This window comes from Hemitrygon akajei, chromosome 29 (genome assembly GCF_048418815.1).
Source record: "Hemitrygon akajei chromosome 29, sHemAka1.3, whole genome shotgun sequence".
Lineage (NCBI taxonomy): Eukaryota > Metazoa > Chordata > Chondrichthyes > Myliobatiformes > Dasyatidae > Hemitrygon > Hemitrygon akajei.
In genome coordinates this window covers 49,235,259-49,253,840 of record NC_133152.1, presented here as the reverse complement: position 1 = coordinate 49,253,840, position 18,582 = coordinate 49,235,259, and the positions used below count along the sequence as shown (strand labels likewise).

The 18,582-nt window shown below is 41.9% G+C and overlaps 1 protein-coding gene across 7 annotated transcripts in view; it reads left to right on the top strand.

Annotated features, from left to right (window-relative positions):
• cdk11b (cyclin dependent kinase 11B) overlaps nucleotides 1-18,582 on the top strand; it is a 63,762-nt gene that overhangs the window by 26,054 nt on the left and 19,126 nt on the right. For 6 of the 7 annotated variants that reach the window (XM_073032423.1, XM_073032425.1, XM_073032427.1 and 3 more), the window contains 7 exons: nucleotides 2,955-3,105; nucleotides 8,742-8,887; nucleotides 11,111-11,233; nucleotides 12,620-12,715; nucleotides 14,498-14,587; nucleotides 15,717-15,782; nucleotides 17,800-18,008. In XM_073032423.1, coding sequence (XP_072888524.1) covers nucleotides 2,955-3,105; nucleotides 8,742-8,887; nucleotides 11,111-11,233; nucleotides 12,620-12,715; nucleotides 14,498-14,587; nucleotides 15,717-15,782; nucleotides 17,800-18,008 — 881 coding nt within the window. The remainder of the gene's footprint in view (nucleotides 1-2,954; nucleotides 3,106-8,741; nucleotides 8,888-11,110; nucleotides 11,234-12,619; nucleotides 12,716-14,497; nucleotides 14,588-15,716; nucleotides 15,783-17,799; nucleotides 18,009-18,582) is intronic. The other variant, XM_073032424.1, reaches the window with a different exon arrangement.

The following is an 18,582-nucleotide window of genomic DNA, read 5'->3' as shown; positions in this document are numbered from 1 at the left end:
ATGACACTTTATAATCTGTGGTTTTCCATTAATACAACAGCAAGATAGTCTGCTAATATATATTTGATCATTGCTAGCCATTACATGTCCTATAGATTAATTTTTTTGTCTCTAATTCCTGCGTTAGATTTTCTATAATATTAGTAAATGTCACATCATCAAAGTCTTTAAGAAAGGATGTGAATAAATATCCATACAGCAATATTTAACATTGCAAGGTAAGCATAACTCCTTTAGTTACGTTTTAAACAGCAGAAATGATCATGTTTGGATAATAACTGGTGTCCTCAGATTCCAGGCGATGTGGCGATGACATTTTCCCATTCTTGTGATGTTCCTCATTTGGCTAAAAAGTAACTGGTAACTTTACCCGAAATAGTCACTGCAGCTTGCAGTCATTCCCGCTTGACAATAGGTTAGGTGCTGACGATAGATGAGCTTGCAGTTGTTTCTCCTTGAGAGTAAGCAGGTGCTGATATAACTGAGGTGTTCAAGATGATTTAAGAACTTGGTAAGGTTGGACAGTCCAAACAAAAGCAGGTAACTTTAAGATAAGAGTTTCTGGATTACTGTCCAGAAACACTACACGAGTTAGAAATGTGGAAATCTTCCACCCCCATCCCCCAGTAAGAAAAGATGAGACTAGACTAATTGAAGTCTTCAAAACTAAGATTAATGAAATATGTTTTCTGCTAGGGTATTAAGGCATTTGATAAGGTACCCCATGCAAGGCTTATTGCGAAAGTAAGGAGGCACGAATCCAAAGGGACATTGCTTTGTGGATCCAGAACTGGCTTGCCCACAGAAGGCAAACTACTACCCGTCTACTACCCGTTGTAGACGGGTCGTATTCTGTATGGAGTTTGGTGACCAGTGGTGTGCCTCAGGGATCTGTTCTGGTACCCTTACTCTTCGTGATTTTTATAAATGACCTGGATGAGGAAGTGGAGGGATGGGTTAGTAAGTTTGCTGATGACACAAAGGTTGGGTTGTTGTGGATAGTGTGGAGGGCTGTCAGAGGTTACAGTGCGACACTGATAAGATGCAAAACTGGGCTGAGAAGTGGCAGATGGAGTTTAACCCAGATAAGTGTGAAGTGGTTTATTTTGGTAGGTCAAATATGATGGCAGAATATAGTATTTTTTTAATTTGTTTTTTTAATACATTTTCTACATAGCTACAGATTAAAAAAAAACCCGGATCAAAATGAAGAACTTTGTTACAGTGCAAAAATAAACATACAATAATAATATGATACAAAGAAAGATAATTGAGAAAGCACCCAAATTGAAGACATGTAAAATTAGTATCCTCCCCAAGCCCCGCAACAAAAGAAAAAGCTCCAGACCAACCACAACACAATATAGAGAATAAAAATCAGGACAATCAAACCCCCAAAACTGTAAATACACTTAGCAACAGGAGATATTAATGCCTACTACAAAAAAAAGCAAGGGACCGAAAAAAAACCTTAGTTAAGAGGAAGGTTATGAAAGTACTCAATAAAAGGTCCCCAGACCTTATGGAACTTTAAATCCGAATTAAGGACTGAATAATGAATTTTTTCAAGGTCTAAGCAGGCCATAATATCGTTAAGCCATTGAGCATGTGTGGGCGGGGCAACATCTCTCCATCTAAGGATTAAACGTCTAGCCAGGAGAGAGGCAAAAGATAATATTCGACACTTAGTCGAACTCAGAGGTAAATCTGTCTCACCCCAGAAACCGAACAAAGCAATTAAAGGGTTAGGTTCTAGGTGGTGATTCAGAATATACGATAACGTTATGAAGACATCTTTCCAAAATTTCTCCAAGCTAGGACAAAACCAGTACATATGAATGAGAGAGGCCTAGAATATAGTATTAATGGTCAGACTCTTGGCAGTGTGGAGGATCAGAGGGATCTTGGGGTCCGAGTCCATAGGACGCTCAAAGCAGCTGTGCAAGTTGGTTTTGTGGTTAAGAAGGTATACAGTGTATTGGCCTTCATTAATTGTGGAATTGAGTTTAGGAGCCAAGCGGTAATGTTGCAGCTGTATAGGACCCTGGTCAGACCCCACTTGGAGTACTGTGCTCAGTTTTGGTCGCCTCACTACAGGAACGATGTGGAATCCACAGAAAGTGTGTAGAGGAGGTTTACAAGGTTGTTACTGGTTTGGGGAACATGCCTTATGAAAACAGGTTGAGTGAACTCGGCCTTTTCTCCTTGGAGCGATGGAGGATGAAAGGTGACCTGATAGAGGTGTATAAGATGATGAGAGGCATTGATTGTGTGGATAGTCAGAGGCTTTTTCCCAGGGCTGAAATGGTTGCCACAAAAGGACACAGGTTTAAGGTGCTGGGGAGTAGGTACAGAGGAGATGTCAGGGGTAAGTTTTTTACGCAGAGAGTGGTGAGTACGTGGAATGGGCTGCCGGCGACGGTGGTGGAGGTGGATACGATAGGGTCTTTTAACAGACTTTTGGATAGGTACATGGAGCTTAGAAAAATAGAGGGCTATGGGTATGCCTAGTAATTTCTAAGGTAGGGACATATTCGGTACAACTTTGTGGGCTGACGGGCCCGTATTGTGCTGTAGGTTTTCTATGTTTCTATGATTATGAATTGAGAAGTCAATAATAAAATTGACTTGGTGGACTGAATCCTGTGCTCCTCTCCAAGCTCAAGTTTGAGGTGATCCTTTTGTTACCACCAGGTGTTTCAGGCCTCTGGGTCTGATTGATCTGATTTTCCATCTTTCTTGATGGAGTGTAATGTGGCATAAAACAATACGGGTGAGTCTGAATGTAAAAGAATCGCTTAACACTGGTAAGTATTTCTGTCCTGCAGGATTGTGGTGCTGCTGAGCAACTTTACCTTTGACATTCCGAACGATTTCTTTTCAATGGCTTTTAATTGACAGGTCATGGGTTTTAATCTTAATTGACATTTAAACATGCAAATATTTGTAAACAGGAAAGCACATGAGAGGGAAGGAGAAAGACAAAGAAAAAGAGAGGGAGCATGAGCGAAGGAAACGACAACGAGAGGAACAAGATAAAGCACGTAGAGAACGAGAGAGGCAGAAACGGAGAGAACTTGCCAGAGAACATTCCAGAAGAGAAAGGTGAAAGAGAATTTTACTCTGGACTAGCAGCTGATAAGCACATCTAATTAAAATATTAATTAAATGAAATATATAGCAAACATTACAATTTCAGTTATGTTTCTATCAAGTACACAGATTAAATGACTGCTTTTCAGTTTTCAAGGCTCTACCTGACTGTTCTGTCTTGAGTGATTAAAAATCCATTCTGTGCACTTCCGCTGTGTTTTAACCTGTGTAACAATATATCTGCCGGCTGTGAAAGTGACAGACAGAAATGTTTCATGACTGAGAAAGCTTACTGAAATGATGCTTATTGGTTTGGGATGGAAGATCTCGGCAATAAACATTGAATAGTAAAGTTTAAACATTGATGAGTTGTAGATTGTTTGTGCACCGGTGCATAATACTTGATACTCAGCAGGGATTTAATGTCACCTCCACATCAAGTCAAATCGAGTTTATTGTCATTTAACTGTATATAACCATATAATGTATATAGAAACAAGACAACATTTCTCTGAACCAAGTGTGTAAAGCACATCAGTACACATAACACACATTACACATGATAACTTATGAAGGTAAGGATAAAATCTACAGATGAATCACACATAAATAACAAACTAAAAGATATGGAACAGATTAACTTCAAATATGATGCAGCAGGGAGTTCAGAGGCCTAATGGCCTGAGGGAGGAAACTGTTTCCCATCCTGACCGTTCTTGTCTTTATGCATCGGAGTCTCCTGCTGATGGTAGAAAGTCAGAGGATGCTGGTTGGATGGGTGGGATCCTTAGTAACATTAAGGGCCCTGCATACACAGTAAATGTCCTCAGTGGGTGGTTAGGGAGAGCGCTATGCTCCTCTCAGCTGTTCTCACAGTCCTTTGCAGGGACCTCTGGTCCAGCGCTCGGCTGCTCCCATAACAAATGAAAATGCAACTTGTCAGTATGCTGTCAATGATGCTCCGGTAAAACGCAGTTAAGATGAGGATGGGGGCCTTGCGTGCCTAAATCTTCTTAGGAAGTGGAGGCTCTGCTGTGCCTTCTTGTTCACATATCACACCAGATAGCTCATTGCACCTCCGGCTCTACAGTACTTGATCTGGGAATAAAGGCCTATACTGGGATTACCTGAACTGGGATATGCTACAGTTACCAGCAGACATCTCTTACATCTGTAGACATAAAAACTATATACTCTAAATAGTTGAAATTTCGTCAAGATTAATGTTTCAAACTCCGCATTCATGCAAAGCAGCCAAGGCAGCAGTGGGCATAATCCTACATTGCCTTTTAAAGCGCATGTCAATTTCTAAGCCAATATAACTGGCAATCAATTTGGTGTTGTCCTACCAACTGTGTTGAAGCTCTAACTGAGAAATACTATTGGTCTGGGTATGTAAAGTGTGAGGTGCTACATTTTGGTAGGAATAATCCAAATAGGACATACATGGTAAATGGTAGGGCATTGAAGAATGCAGTAGAACAGAGTGATCTAGGAATAATGGTGCATAGTTCCTTGAAGGTGGAATCTCATGTGGATAGGGTGGTGAAGAAAGCTTTTGGGAGCATTAGAGTATAGGAGTTGGGATGTAATGTTAAAATTGCACAAGGCATTGGTAAGGCCAAATTTGAAGTATTGTGTACAGTTCTGGTCACTGAATTATAGGAAAGATGTCAACAAAATAGAGAGAGTACAGAGAAGATTTACTAGAATGTTACCTGGGTTTCAGCACCTAAGTTACAGAGAAAGGTTGAACAAGTTAGGTCTTTATTCTTTGGAGCATAGAAGGTTGAGGGGGTATTTGATAGAGGTATTTAAAATTATGAGGGGGATAGATAGAGTTGACATGGATAGGCTTTTTCCATTTAGAGTAGGGGAGATTCAAACAAGAGGACATGAGTTGAGAGTTTAGGGGTAACACGAGGGGGTATTTCTTTACTCAGAGAGTGGTAGCTGTGTGCAACGAGCTTCCAGTAGAAGTGGTAGAGGCAGGTTTGATATTGTCATTTAAAGTAAATTTGGATTGGTATATGGTCAGGAAGGGAATGGAGGGTTATGGGCTGAGTGCAGGTCAGTGGGACTAGTGAGAGTAAGCGTTCGGCACGGGCTAGAAGGGCTGAGATGGCCTGTTTCCATGCTGTAATTAATATATGGTTATATTTGTACGTTAGCAAACAATGAGTTTTACTATGTAAGACCATAAACATTGGAGAAGAATTAGCCATTCAGTCCATTGAGTCTGCTCCGCCATTCCATCACAGCTGATTTATTATCCCTCTCAATCCCATTCCCCTGCCTTCTCCTTGCATCTTTAGCAGCCTGACTAATCAAGTACCTATCAATCTCCACTTTAAATATACCCAATGACTTGGTCTCCACAGTCATCTCTGGCAGTGAATTCCACAGTTTTACCACCCTCTAGATAAAGAAATCTCATCTCTGTTCTAAATGGACGTCACTCTATTCTGATTCTGGCTTTAGAGTGTAAAGGGGGTGAGTAGACAAATAACATTGGGTCTACTTTAAGAAAGGATGCATAGAGCCAAAGTAATCAGAAATTATGTTAATAAAGGCATTGACTGAAGTGCCTGGGTTTTTAGGACATTGACAGGATGTGGAGCTGGGTTGAAAAGTGGCAAAGTGTGAAGTGATTCACTTTAGAAGGTTGGGCTTGAAGGCAGAATACAGGGTTAATGACAGGATTCTTAGCAGTGTGGTGGAACAGGGAGATCATGGAGTCCATGTCCGTAGATCCCTCAAGGTTGCCACGCAAGTTGATAGGGTGGTTAAGAAGGCGTATTGGCCTTCATTAGTCAGGAGATTGTGTTCAAGAGTCGTAAGGTAATGTTGCAACTTTATAAAACCTTGGTTAGACCACACTTGGAGTATTGTTTCTAGTTGCCTCATTTATATGTAGGATGTGGAAACTTTAGAGAGGGTGCAGAGGAGATTTGCCAGGATGTTGCCTGGATTCGAGAGCATGTCTTTTGAGGATAGATTGAGCGAGCTAGGGCTTTTTTCTCTTTGGAGTGAAAGAGGATGAGAAGTGACTTGATGGAGGTATACAAGATGATAAGAGACATAGATCGAGTGGACAGCCAGAGACTATTTCCCCCAGGGTGGAAATGGCTAATACAAAAGAACATTATTTTAAGGTGATTGGAGGAAAGTATTGGGGGATGTCAGATTTAAGTTCTTTTCACAGAGAATGATGGGTGTTGGTGGAGGCAAATACATTAGGGACACCTAAGAGACACTTAGATAAGCATGTGGTGATTAGAAAAATGGAGGGTTACGTGGGAGGTAGGTTTAGACTGATATTAAAAGGCCGGCACAACATTGTAGGGCAGAGGGTCTGTACTGTGCTGTAATTTCTACAGGGGTCTGTGGGAGGAGCCACAGGAGCGGTCAGCAGAGGGGCGTGTCCAGACAGGTATATGTAGTTCACCACAGGTTACGTGGGAGGTAGGTTTAGACTGATATTAAAAGGTCGGCACAACATTGTAGGGCAGAGGTTCTGTACTGTGCTGTAATACTCTGTCAAATAGCCTGATGGTTTTACTGGTCAAATGTTTTCAGCAATTCCCTTTTTATGTTCTTAACTGAAATAAATGTTAAAGCTCACAGACAATTACTTTAACAATTAGAGTTTAGGAAAGTGCAAAGAAATACATTTTTGTCTTTTTTTTTAAACAAATGGGAATCATTTGACTGCTTCCTCATCAGCTGATCTGATGAAGTTCAATTTCAGTAAAATATTCTGTGGTGAATGTTGCTTGTTATCTAGTGACAGTGAAGATGCACATTAATGGGGTGGGCAACAGGCCATTACTTTGCTCTCACCTGATTTCTGGTTCCACCAGAAGTCCTTTATATTGCATATGTTTCTCTCAGCCGTCACCATAGAGTCACACGTGTTCTCCAGCCTATCCTCGACCATCTAAGGATTATACTTGCTGCTGCTTCTGCCATGACAAGGTTGCTGTCAGGGTGGAGGAGCAACACCTCATATTCTGTTGGTATCTGACGACATAAACATTGATTTCTCCAACTTCTATTAATTTGCCCCTTCCTCTTCCCTCTTTTTCATTTCCCCACTCTGGTATCTTATCTCTTCTCACCTGCCTATCACCTCCCCCTAGTAACCCTCCTTCTCTTTCTCCCATGGTTCACTCTCCTCGCCTATCAGATTCTTCCTTCTCCAGCCTTTGCCTTTTTCACTTATCTCCTCCCAACTTCTTACTTCACTCCCCCTTGCCACATCCACTTGGCTTCACCTATCATCTTCTAGCTTGTCCTCCTTTCCATCTGCCCTTCTGATTCTGGCATCTTCCCCCTTCCTTTCCAGTCCAGATGAAGGGTCTCGGCCCTAAACGTCGACTCTTTATTCCTCTCCATAGATGCTGCCTGTCCAGCATTTTGTGTGTGTTGCTCTGGATTTCCAGCATCTGCAGAATCTCTTGTGTTTAGATGATTATACATTCCTGTTATCTTAAGTTTACTTACTTTCAACCTGCTCTCCTCCCAAGGTAATTGTTCCCTGCACACTCCACATGCTTGTAATTCAAAGCAAATTATCCTTGAGCAGATGAGCCATGTGGAGATATCAAATTACCAACAAATTGCAGTGTGAAATGGTATGTGCAGAGAGAAAAAAAGCTTCATATTTGACTCGTCTATCAGGTTATTAGTTAAGGAACCTCACTGAATCTCAAACACCATACGAGACATTTGTTTGCAGTGTGGACATTCTAGTGGCTCTGTTTAAAAGAGATGAAAACAAGCTATATAAGTTGTGCCACTGCAGACTTTGGTTTTGATATATTACATGAAGCTTTCTACCCCATTAAATTTCATTAAACTGAATCCAGTCTGCAGTAATCTTGTAAAAAAAACATTGGCCAATCATCCATATAAAGTTATAGAACACTTCAGAACAGAAACAGACTCCTTTAGCCCATCTAGTCTGTGCTGATCTATTATTCTGCCTAGTCCCAGTGACATGCATTCAAACCATAGTCCTGTATACCCCTCCCATGCCTTTAAATGCTAATCCATTGGCAGCTCGGTCCATACTCACCACCCTCTGAGTGAAGAAGTTCCCCCTCAGGTTCCCTTTAATTCACTTTTCATCCTTAAACTATGACCTCTAGTTCTAGTCTCATCCAACTTCAATAGAAGTATCTAATACTTATATATCCTGCCCCCTTAAAATATCTTCCAATAATTTACCCGCTACTTACAACATGCTCACCGGCCAATAAATATCCCACTTATTCTTAGAGCCTTTTTCAAACAACAGAACAGCGTTCTCCCTATAGATGCTGCCTAGCCTGCTGTGTTCTATCAGCATTTTGTGTGTGTTGTTGTTTGAATTTCCAGCATCTGCAGATTTCTTCGTGTTTGAGCGTTAGTTATTCTCCAGTCCTTCAGCATGTCACCCGTGGCCAAGGGATATATATTAGAATATAGTTACTGGATTTTGCAGACAAGTTACTTAAATGGATTTTGTTTACGTTTTAATAGTCGTGGACTATTTCATCAATACAGAGTGTGTGGCAGGACATGCTGTGGTGTATGATGTGATCTGTTTAAAGACTGAAACTTTTGGAATTTTTGCACATTGATAATGCTTATGAACCTCCCAGGGACCGCCTTGAGCAACTTGAGCGTCAGAGGGAACGGGAAAGAAGAATGAGGGAGAGGGAGCAACTACAAAAAGAACAATGGGAATTGAAAGAGCGTGAAAGGAGAGCTGAGGAAAGGCGAAAGGAGCGAGATATCAGGAGGGAAGGTAAAAACACCCAGACCTGCTGCTGTGAAGATTTTCAGAAACACCCTGTGACACTTGCAGGAACATGTGCTTGTATTTAAAATGAAGTGACTGAATGTGCATCTATGTGTATTCCGTATCTTTGCACTGATGTTGCTTATTACAAAGCACACAGAACAATTACACTCCATATGGTGCAGTGTTAACCCTCACATTGGCCATCCCACTGCACCGGCCCTTCCCGAGTCCATTGTTCCTGGGTTACTCCCAGTTACTCCTTCCCGAGTGAATTGTTCGCGGATTACTGCTGGTTACTCCTTCCTGAGTGCATTAACCTTATAACAATTACAGCACGGAAACAGGCCATCTTGGCCCTTCTACTCTCACTAGTCCCATCGACCTGCACTCAGCCCATAACCCTCCATTCCTTTCCTGTCCATATACCTATCCAATTTTACTTTAAATGACAATATTGAACCTGCCTCTACCACTTCTACTGGAAGCTCGTTCCACACAGCTACCACTCTCTGAGTAAAGAAATTCCCCCTCTTGTTACCCCTAAACTTTTGCCCCTTAACTCTCAACTCATGTCCTCTTGTTTGAATCTCCCCTACTCTCAATGGAAAAAGCCTATCCACGTCAACTCTATCTATTCCCCTCGTAATTTTAAATACCTCTATCAAGTCCCCCCTCAACCTTCTACGCTCCAAAGAATAAAGGCCTAACTTGTTCAACCTTTCCCTGTAATTTAGGTGCTGAAACCCAGGTAACATTCTAGTAAATCTTCTCTGTACTCTCTCTAATTTGTTGGCATCTTTCCTATAATTCGGTGACCAGAACTATACACAATACTCCAAATTTGGCCTTACCAATGCCTTGTACAATTTTAACATTACATCCCAACTCCTATACTCAATGCTCTGATTTATAAAGGCCAACATACCAAAAGCTTTCTTCACCACCCTGTCCACATGAGATTCCACTTTCAGGAAACTATGCACCATTATTCCTAGATCACTCTGTTCTACTGCATTCTTCAATGCCCTACCATTTACCATGTATGTCCTATTTGTTTGTGGATTACTGCTAGTTACTCCTTCCCGAATGCATTGTTCCTTGGTTACTCCCAGATACTTCTTCCTGAGTACATTGTTCCTTGGTTACTCCCAGATACTTCTTCCTGAGTACATTGTTCCTGGGTTACTCCTTCCCGAGTGCATTGTTCCTGGGTTATTCCTGGTTACTCCTTCCCGAGTGCATTGTTCCTGGATTAGTCCCGGGTATTCCTTCCCGAGTGCATTGTTCCTGGGTTACTCCCGGGTATTCCTTCCCGAGTGCATTGTTCCTGGGTTATTCCCGGTTACTCCTTCCTGAGTGCATTGTTCCTGGATTAGTCCCAGTTATCTCCTTGGTTTTTACAGTATGGTGCTGTAAACAGGAACCATCTCATTGTCAGCAATTGTCAGTGTAGATTAAGTGTTATGGTGCAAAAGTAGATACAGGTAAGCTATTTCGCAGACCATTCATGATCACACCAGCCTACAACTCCTTGTTATTGTGTTTTATCTGTTCAAAACTTGCCAGACACCTAAACTGGCATGGATAACTTCACTCACCTTAACTCTGAACTACACAACTTGCAGACTCACTTTCAAGGACACTGCAATTCGTGTTCTCAGTATTATTTATTTATCTATGCCTTTTGCACGTTGGTTGTTTGCCAGTCTTTGTATAGTTTTTCATTGATTCTATTTATTTCTCTGTTCTACTGTGAATGCCTGCAAGATGATGAACCGCAGGGTAGTAGGTAGTGACGTATACATTCTTTGATAATGAATTTACTTTGAATTTTGGATCAATGAATATGATATATGTTCATATCAATGAACATCTGATATGTTTATGCAGTGATTTATGACATTTCAGTTGGTTCTTTATGAAGTAGTCATGGCTGTTAAACAGTCTGGCCCTGTTCCGTGAGATGACACAGTAGACGGTCAAACTCTGTGGCAGATTGTGTAGAATCATGAAATCCTGCACAAGATCATTCAGGCCATCGTGTCCATGCTGACCAACATGGACTCCTGGTTAACTGCATTTCCCAAGTTTTGTTCTCTGATCCTGCAGGTTACAGCTGTTGAGGTGTTCATCCATCTGAACATTCAGAGCTAATTTCTGACACACTTTGACAGCAGTTTTAATGCCTGGGTGTTGAAATGACTGAGAATCTATTTGTTCTTTCAGCCATGATGCATCACCGTGGACTGAAGGATGAGTATGCTGAGAAAGTTAAACTCCATTACAGGAACCACAGCCCAGTCTGGCGTCACACTGACAGGTTTGAACTGGGAGATGGAAGAAAAAGTGGTAAGAGCAACAAATTTACTGACTTTGTACTGAGATCTGAGAGCTACACCTACCTTTTGTGTAGTTTGAACAACAATAATGACTCTGTACAACAAATCTGGTACAATACTTTAACCAAAAAAAAGACAACAGACAGTAGGTGCAGGAGTAGGCTATTCGGCCCTTCTAGCCAGCACCACCATTCACTGTGATCATGGCTGATCATACACAATCAGTACCCCGTTCCTGCCCTCTCCCCATATCCCTTGACCCTGCTATCTATAAGAGCTCTATCTAACTCTCTCTTGAATGCATCCAGAGACCTGGCCTCCACTGCCTTCTGGGGCAGAGCATTCCACATATCCACCACTCTCTGGGTGAAAAAGGTTTTTCCACATCTCTGTTCTAAATAGCCTACCCCTTATTATTAAACTGTGGCCTCTGGTTCTGGACTCACCCATCAGCGGGAACATGCTTCCTGCCTCCAGCGTATCCAATCCCTTCATAATCTTATTAATTAAATGTGGCAATTGATGTTGGAAGAAGAACAGCGTTTGTGTAATGTGGAGACATACAACAAGGGACAGACCACCATATATGTGCTGACCACAATGCCAATCCAAACCACTTCCATCTGCCTACATGTGGTCTGTATCCCGCCATTCTCTGCCCAATCGTGTGTCTGTTAAATGCCTCCTAAATATTGTTGCATCTGCTTCCATCCACCTTTCCTGGAAGCATGTTCCAGTCACCAATCACTCTGTGTGCAAAAAGAAAAACTTGCCTTCCTTTAAACTCCATTTCCTTACTTTTAACCTATTCTCACTAGTATTTGACATTTCCACCCACAGACTATCCAGTTATTGACACCTCTGGTGATATTATATACTTCAGTTGGATCACACTTCAAGCTCCAATGCTGCAGAGAAAATAATCCAATTTGTCCAAATTTTCCTTATAGCTAATACTCTGTAATCCAGGCAAACCTCTTCTGTACCCTCTCCAAGATTTCCACATTCTTCCTGCATTGTGATGACTGGAGCTGCATCCAATGCCACGGTAGCATAATAGTTAGCAAACACTACGACAGTTCGGATGTTGGAGTTTGGAGTTCAATTTTGGTGCCGTCTGTAAGGAGTTTGTATGTCTCTCCCTGGGACCACTTGGGTTTCCTCCAGGTTCGCCAGCTTCCTCCCACAGTCCAGAGACGTACCAGTTAGTAGGTTAATAGGTCATTGTAAATTGTCCTGTGATTAGGCTAGGGTTAAATAAGTGGGCCCTCTAAATAAATAAACAAAAGGAACTAAAAGGGAATATTCTACAGTAATGAATAGAATTGGGGGAATTGATGGATGATGTGACATCTGTTTTGTAAATCTTGCTATTATTTGTGTTTTTTCTGTTAAGTGAAGGAAGAGAGGTATGAAGAAAAAGACGCACCATCTGATCTGCAAGACATCAGTGACAGTGAAATAAAGACCACGTCTGGAGAAAGTTCCTCAGGTATGTTGGGAGATGCTAAAACAGGACGTGTGCATAAAGTAATCTTAGGCATTTTATAATGGCCTGGATGGTTCCATCTGTTGCATGTTACATATCCTTAATATCTTTGAGCTCTCTGCAAATGTGCCCTGGTGAAATATGAAGTTGCAGCCTGCACACAACAGAGTTTAGCAGTATTGTATTTCTAAACTCAGTGTCCACTTTATTGAGTACATCTGTACACCTCATTAATGCAAATATCTAACCAGTCAATCACATGGCAGCAATTCAAAGCATGAAAGCACACAGACATGGTCAAAAGGTTCAGTTGTTGTTCAGACCAAACATCAGAAAGGGATCAAAATGTGATATAAGAAATGTTGGTGCCGGACAGGGTGGTTTGAGTATCTCAGAAACTGATGCTCTCCTGAAATTTTCACGCACAAGTCTCTAGAATTCACAGAGGATGTGGCTTGCAGTTCTGTGGGTGAAAACAGCTTGATAGTGAGAGAGGTCAGAGGAGAATGGCCAGACTGGTAGGTAACAGTAACCACGCATTACATCAATGATGTGCAGAAGAGCTTCTCTGAATTCATAACACATTGAACCTTGAAGTGGATGGGCTACAGCAGCAGAAGACCACGAACATATACTCACTGGCCATTTTTAAGTACTAGTGGTGTGGGAGGTATCTAATAAAGAGGCCACTGAGTGTAATTTACCTGCTGATTATTTTGTCTAGAGTGAATAATATAGGAAAACATCCTGCACCCACGACGTCTTGAATGGTAATGGTGTACCTGCATTTCCCCAGTGTAAGTCAGGGCGAAAGGGGACATGATTGAGGAATATAAAGTTGAGGGGTATAGATAACAGGGGTTGGCACAGTTAGTTAGCAGTTTTGTTGGTCAATGTAAATTGCCCTGTGTTTAGGCTGGGGTTAATAGGTGGGTTACTGGGTGGTGCAGCTTGTTGTTTTCCATGCCCTATCTCTATGAATTTGGGGAAACCTTTCCTCTTACCAGAAGTAGGTAAAGCTGGACAATGCAAATTTACGGTAAAGAGGAAGAGATTTAGATGGAAGTGAGGGACATCCTTTTTCATCCAAAGAGTGGTAAGTATCTGTAATGCACAGCCTGCAATAGTCATGGAGGCAGAGCAGTGTCTGGAGAAGTCTTTGAATCTCCTGGGTACAGAAGCCTACAGGACAAGTGCTGGAGGATGGGACAAATGCTGGTGGGTGTGCACTGCTCAGTATAGGCATGGAGGACTGACCGGCCTATTTCCTTGCTCTGAACAGGTGAATAAATCATGATGCAATGCACCTCAAAGGAGATTCACCCTGAGCAGTGTAGCTTCATGCGTGAATATTATGTTCCACATTCGACTGTATTGTTTCTTTTATTTTTAATTTAGAGACATGGCACAGAAACAGGCCCTTCTGGTCCAAAAAGCCCGCACTGCCCAATTACCCCCAACTGGCCAGTTGACCTGTTAACCGGTATGAATTTGGAACATGGGAAGAAACTGGAGCACCAGAGGAAACCCACGTGTCATGGGGAGAACATATGAAATACTTACAGATGGTGGCAGGAGTTGAACCTGTGACACTAGCACTGTAAAGCTTTGTGCTAACCATTTTGTTATTGTGCCATCCCTCAGTCTTTCCTGTAATTATATCAGATGGGAATGCTCTTCTCTTAAAATAATGTTAATGTATCTATACACAACTGGTTACTTTTAAAAGATGTTTATTGTGGTACTGCCCTGGGATTTCTTTTCATTGTTACTTTTACTCCACAGGTTCTGCAACAGCCTCAGAGGCCGAGAGCAGCAGTGAGGGCTCTGAGGAATCGCCAAGTCCGTCTGAGGTGGAATCAGAGCCATCTCCTGGTGAGAACCAGTTTCTGTTAGATTCCACTGTGCATATTCTAAACCTATATGGAGGGCGCACAATTCTATCAAAACATTTTATTGATTAAAGAATCTGAAATGAATTAATGCCCCATTTATCTTCACATGGTGGTGTAGTAGGGACCAAATAAACTGTCTTTTATAATTGTTCTGCTCTAAATGATCCTCGTACACCATAAGACATGAGAACAAAATAGGCCATTCAGGCCGTTGCGCCGTCTGCACTGCCATTCAATCTGGCTGATTCACTTTCCCTCTTAACCCTATTCTCCTGCCTTCTCCCCGTGACCTTTGGCATCCTTACTAATTGAGAACCTATCGCCCTCTGCTTTAAATGTACCCAGTGACTCTACAGCCATCTGTAGCAATGAATTCCACAGATTCACCAATGGTTCAGAATAAAAATGACAAGAAATGTGATTCCGAATAAAAATGTTAAACTCTCAGAAGATTCTCAGATACTGAGCTTTTACAGACCATTTCCCAAAATCTAGAGATTTAAGTACACTGTCCATGTGAAGCAGCAATTTACTTTTGTTTTCAGTTATGAACGCAATTGTCATACTCGGTGTGACCTTCTTGACATTCTGGAGAGATTGGGGTGACTCCTGTTCGGTCTGCAAATATGACCTCCAAAATTCCAGCAGCATATCACTTTAATGCCCTCTTCTGTTCTCACTTCAATCTCTGTCCTGTATTTCAACAAACCTGTTTGTTACTTCAGGGAACCACATCTTGTGACTCAGTGCATCCTAGCTTTCTGGTGAGGATGTAGATTTTTAACAATTTCAGATAATGATCGCTGTTATTCCCAGTGTCCAGTGATAATTTCAGATCAGTTTCTATTTTCCTTGTGCTATCACTTCACTTGTCATTTAATCTCTCTTGGCTTCTCTTGTTACAGATTTTCATTTTTGCTCTTTCCTCTTTAGATTCTTAAATATTTTATCTCTGATGAAAACCATCACCCTGAAATGTTAACTCTTTCTCCCTCTGCAGATGCCACTTGAAGTTACAGCATGCTTCCATCATTTTCTGTTTTTACTTAGTTTAAAATATTAGGTGGAGTTAGGAACTGAGCTTCTTTCTTTGAATTCCTTTTCTATAGGAGAGATTAGTGAAGATGAAGAGCACAGTGATGAGGAAAGGCAGAATGGAAACCACCTCCAAATGGGTAAATACCTTTCCACTAGCTGTGAAAGCTCGTTTGTTTTGTTGCCATTGAGAGAAAGGTTACTCAGGTTCAAATTTTATTGTCATTCAACCATTATGAATACAGCGAAACGAGACAGGGCCAAGGTGTAAAACACAGTACCAACAGTCACACAGAGCATGATAGCAGAATTATGATAGCAGAAAACGTAAAGTCACAAGACAAAAAAAAGATATATAACTGAAATCCCTGAGTGTCATGACCTGGAGATTGATGCATGGATGTTGTTCTGGAACCACATTTCTGCAAGAACAAGCCCACAGCAGTTCCTCATCACGTGTAAATGCAGTTGCACACAAACACAGTTCAACTTGTCTTTGACCAAGCGAACACTGGAGGGCAGCACCAACGGGAAATTCTGTGTTGTTATGACAGCATCGTGTTCTTAGACCCTCTCTTCCTCCTGTACTCTGACTTATTGTTATTTGAGATACAGCCCACTATAGTGGTATAATCTACAAACTTGTAGGTGGAATTAAAATTGAATCTGGCTACACAGTCATGAGTGTACAGGGAGTAGAAGAGAGCTGAGGACACAGCCTTGTGAAGCATCAGTGTTGAGGATAATCATGGCAGAAGTGTTAATGCCTCTTTTTATAGATATCGGTAAGTTGGTCAGGAAGTCAAGGATCCAATTGCAGAGGCAGGTGTTGAGTCCCAGGTCTAGAAGTATAGTGATGAGTTTGCTTGGAATTGTGGTATTCAAGGCAGAGCTGCAGTCAATAAGTACCGTAGTCATCCAATGAAGGTATCTTTACTGTCCAGATGCTCCAGATATCAGTGTAGGACCAGGGAGATGGCATCTGCCATAGACCTGTATGGGTGGGAGGTGAATTGCAGTGTGGATCAAGGATTTTTGGAAAATGGAGTTAGTGTATGCCAAGAAGGCAGGAAGGTTGAGTTCAAGAGCTGTGAGCTAATGCTGCAGCTCTATTAAAACCCTGGTTGTTACAGACTTGAAGTAATGTGTTCAGTTCCTGTTGACTCGTTATAGGTAGCAGGGATAAGCTCCCACTACCTATTAAATGTTCGCAAAGGTATGTGACTCAATTAGCCTCTGACAACCAAGTCCAGCTTTTGGCCTTCATGTGTGGCTTAGCGACCAAGTCCAGCAGAACTGTTTCTACTGACACAAGAAGGGGCAAAAGCGGGTTGCTGGTGCCTTAAAACCAGTTGCCTCAGGCAGATGGGACTTGTGAGCCGTGGTTGGCAGCTCATCTAGGAGAAGGAAAACTCTGATCTCAAACCTCCGCTGCCTTGTGGCTATACCCACTCATGGAAAAGGCTCCTCGGTCACTGCTGTTCCTTTGGCTTCATCTCCTGCGTGGATAGGGGGAGCTTGCTACATGGGCAACAGCTTGCTCTCCATATTGTTCTGCCCTGGCTTGCGGATCTAGACAGTTTGGATGCAGCATTCATGGTCAATCGTGAACAACTGAGTCCTCATAGGTTATAGGAAGGATGTGGAAGGTGCAGGGGATGCCGCTTAAATTGAAGAGCATGTCTTGAGAGGATAGGTCGAGCAAACTGGGGCTTTTCTGTTTGGAACAAAGGAGGATGAGAAGTGACTTGAGAGAGGTGTACAAGATTATGAGAGACTTAGATTGAGTGGACAGCCAGAGACTTTTTTCTATGGCAGAAATGGCTAATACAAGGAGGCATCATTTTAAGATAATTGAGAGGAAGTATAGGGGAGATGTCAGAGAGTGATGAGTGCCTGGAATGCACTACTAGGGGTGGTGGTAATGGCAGATACATTCGAGATATTTAAGAGACTCTTAGATAGGCAGATAGATTTAAAAAATGGAGCACTATGTGGGAGAGAAGATTAGATTTATCAGAGAGTAGGTTAAAAGATCAGCATGACATGACATTGTGGGCTGAAGGGCCTGTACTGTGCTGTACTGTTCTATGTTCAAAGTATAGCGTCTGGTGCTGAGGTAGATTATTTGTTTTTCTCTGAAACTGAATTTGTAAGTTACAGAATCAAAGTTTGACCATGATTCAGAAGAGAGTGTGGAGGAGGAGGAAGAGGAGGAGATGGAGGATGAGGAGGACGAGGAGGAGGAGGAGGAGGGGAGTCCGATCTCCAACGCTCCTACTGAAGGAGACTATGTTCCTGACTCACCACCTGCCTCACCTGTGGAACTGAAGAAAGAGCTGCCGCAGTACTTGCCTGCTCTTCAGGTAAAAATACAATTGTAACCATGCGTGGTGGAAATACTCAAGGTCAGGATGCATCTGTGTTGAGAGAAACAGTCTTGATGAAAGGACTGACCTCCCTCTCTCCCCATCTTATTCTGGCTTCCGCTCCTTTTCTTTCCAGTCCTGATGAAGGGTCTTGGTCCAAATCATCAATTATTTATTCCTCTCCATAGATGCTGTCTGACCTGCTGAGTTCCTCCAGCATTTTGGGTGTTGCATTGGATTTCCAGCATCTACAGAATCTCTTGTTCTATGTTGACTTCAGACTTCCAGCATCAGCTACAGTATATTGTAATACAGAACAGAGAACAGCCGATGATACCATTTTTACAGAAACAATGGAACATGAGTAATGTCATTACTATGAATGTGGCTGTAACCCAATCTAGAAGATGGAAATATCTAAATTTCACATTGACACCATGTCTAAATATTTTTAAATATTTGGAGATGGTGAAATTGCAGATGTGGGAATCTGGAACAGTATACTATCATCTGGAGGAACTGCATCTGTATGAGGGAGCTGTTTGACTTTGCGGTTTTGTAAATATTTGAT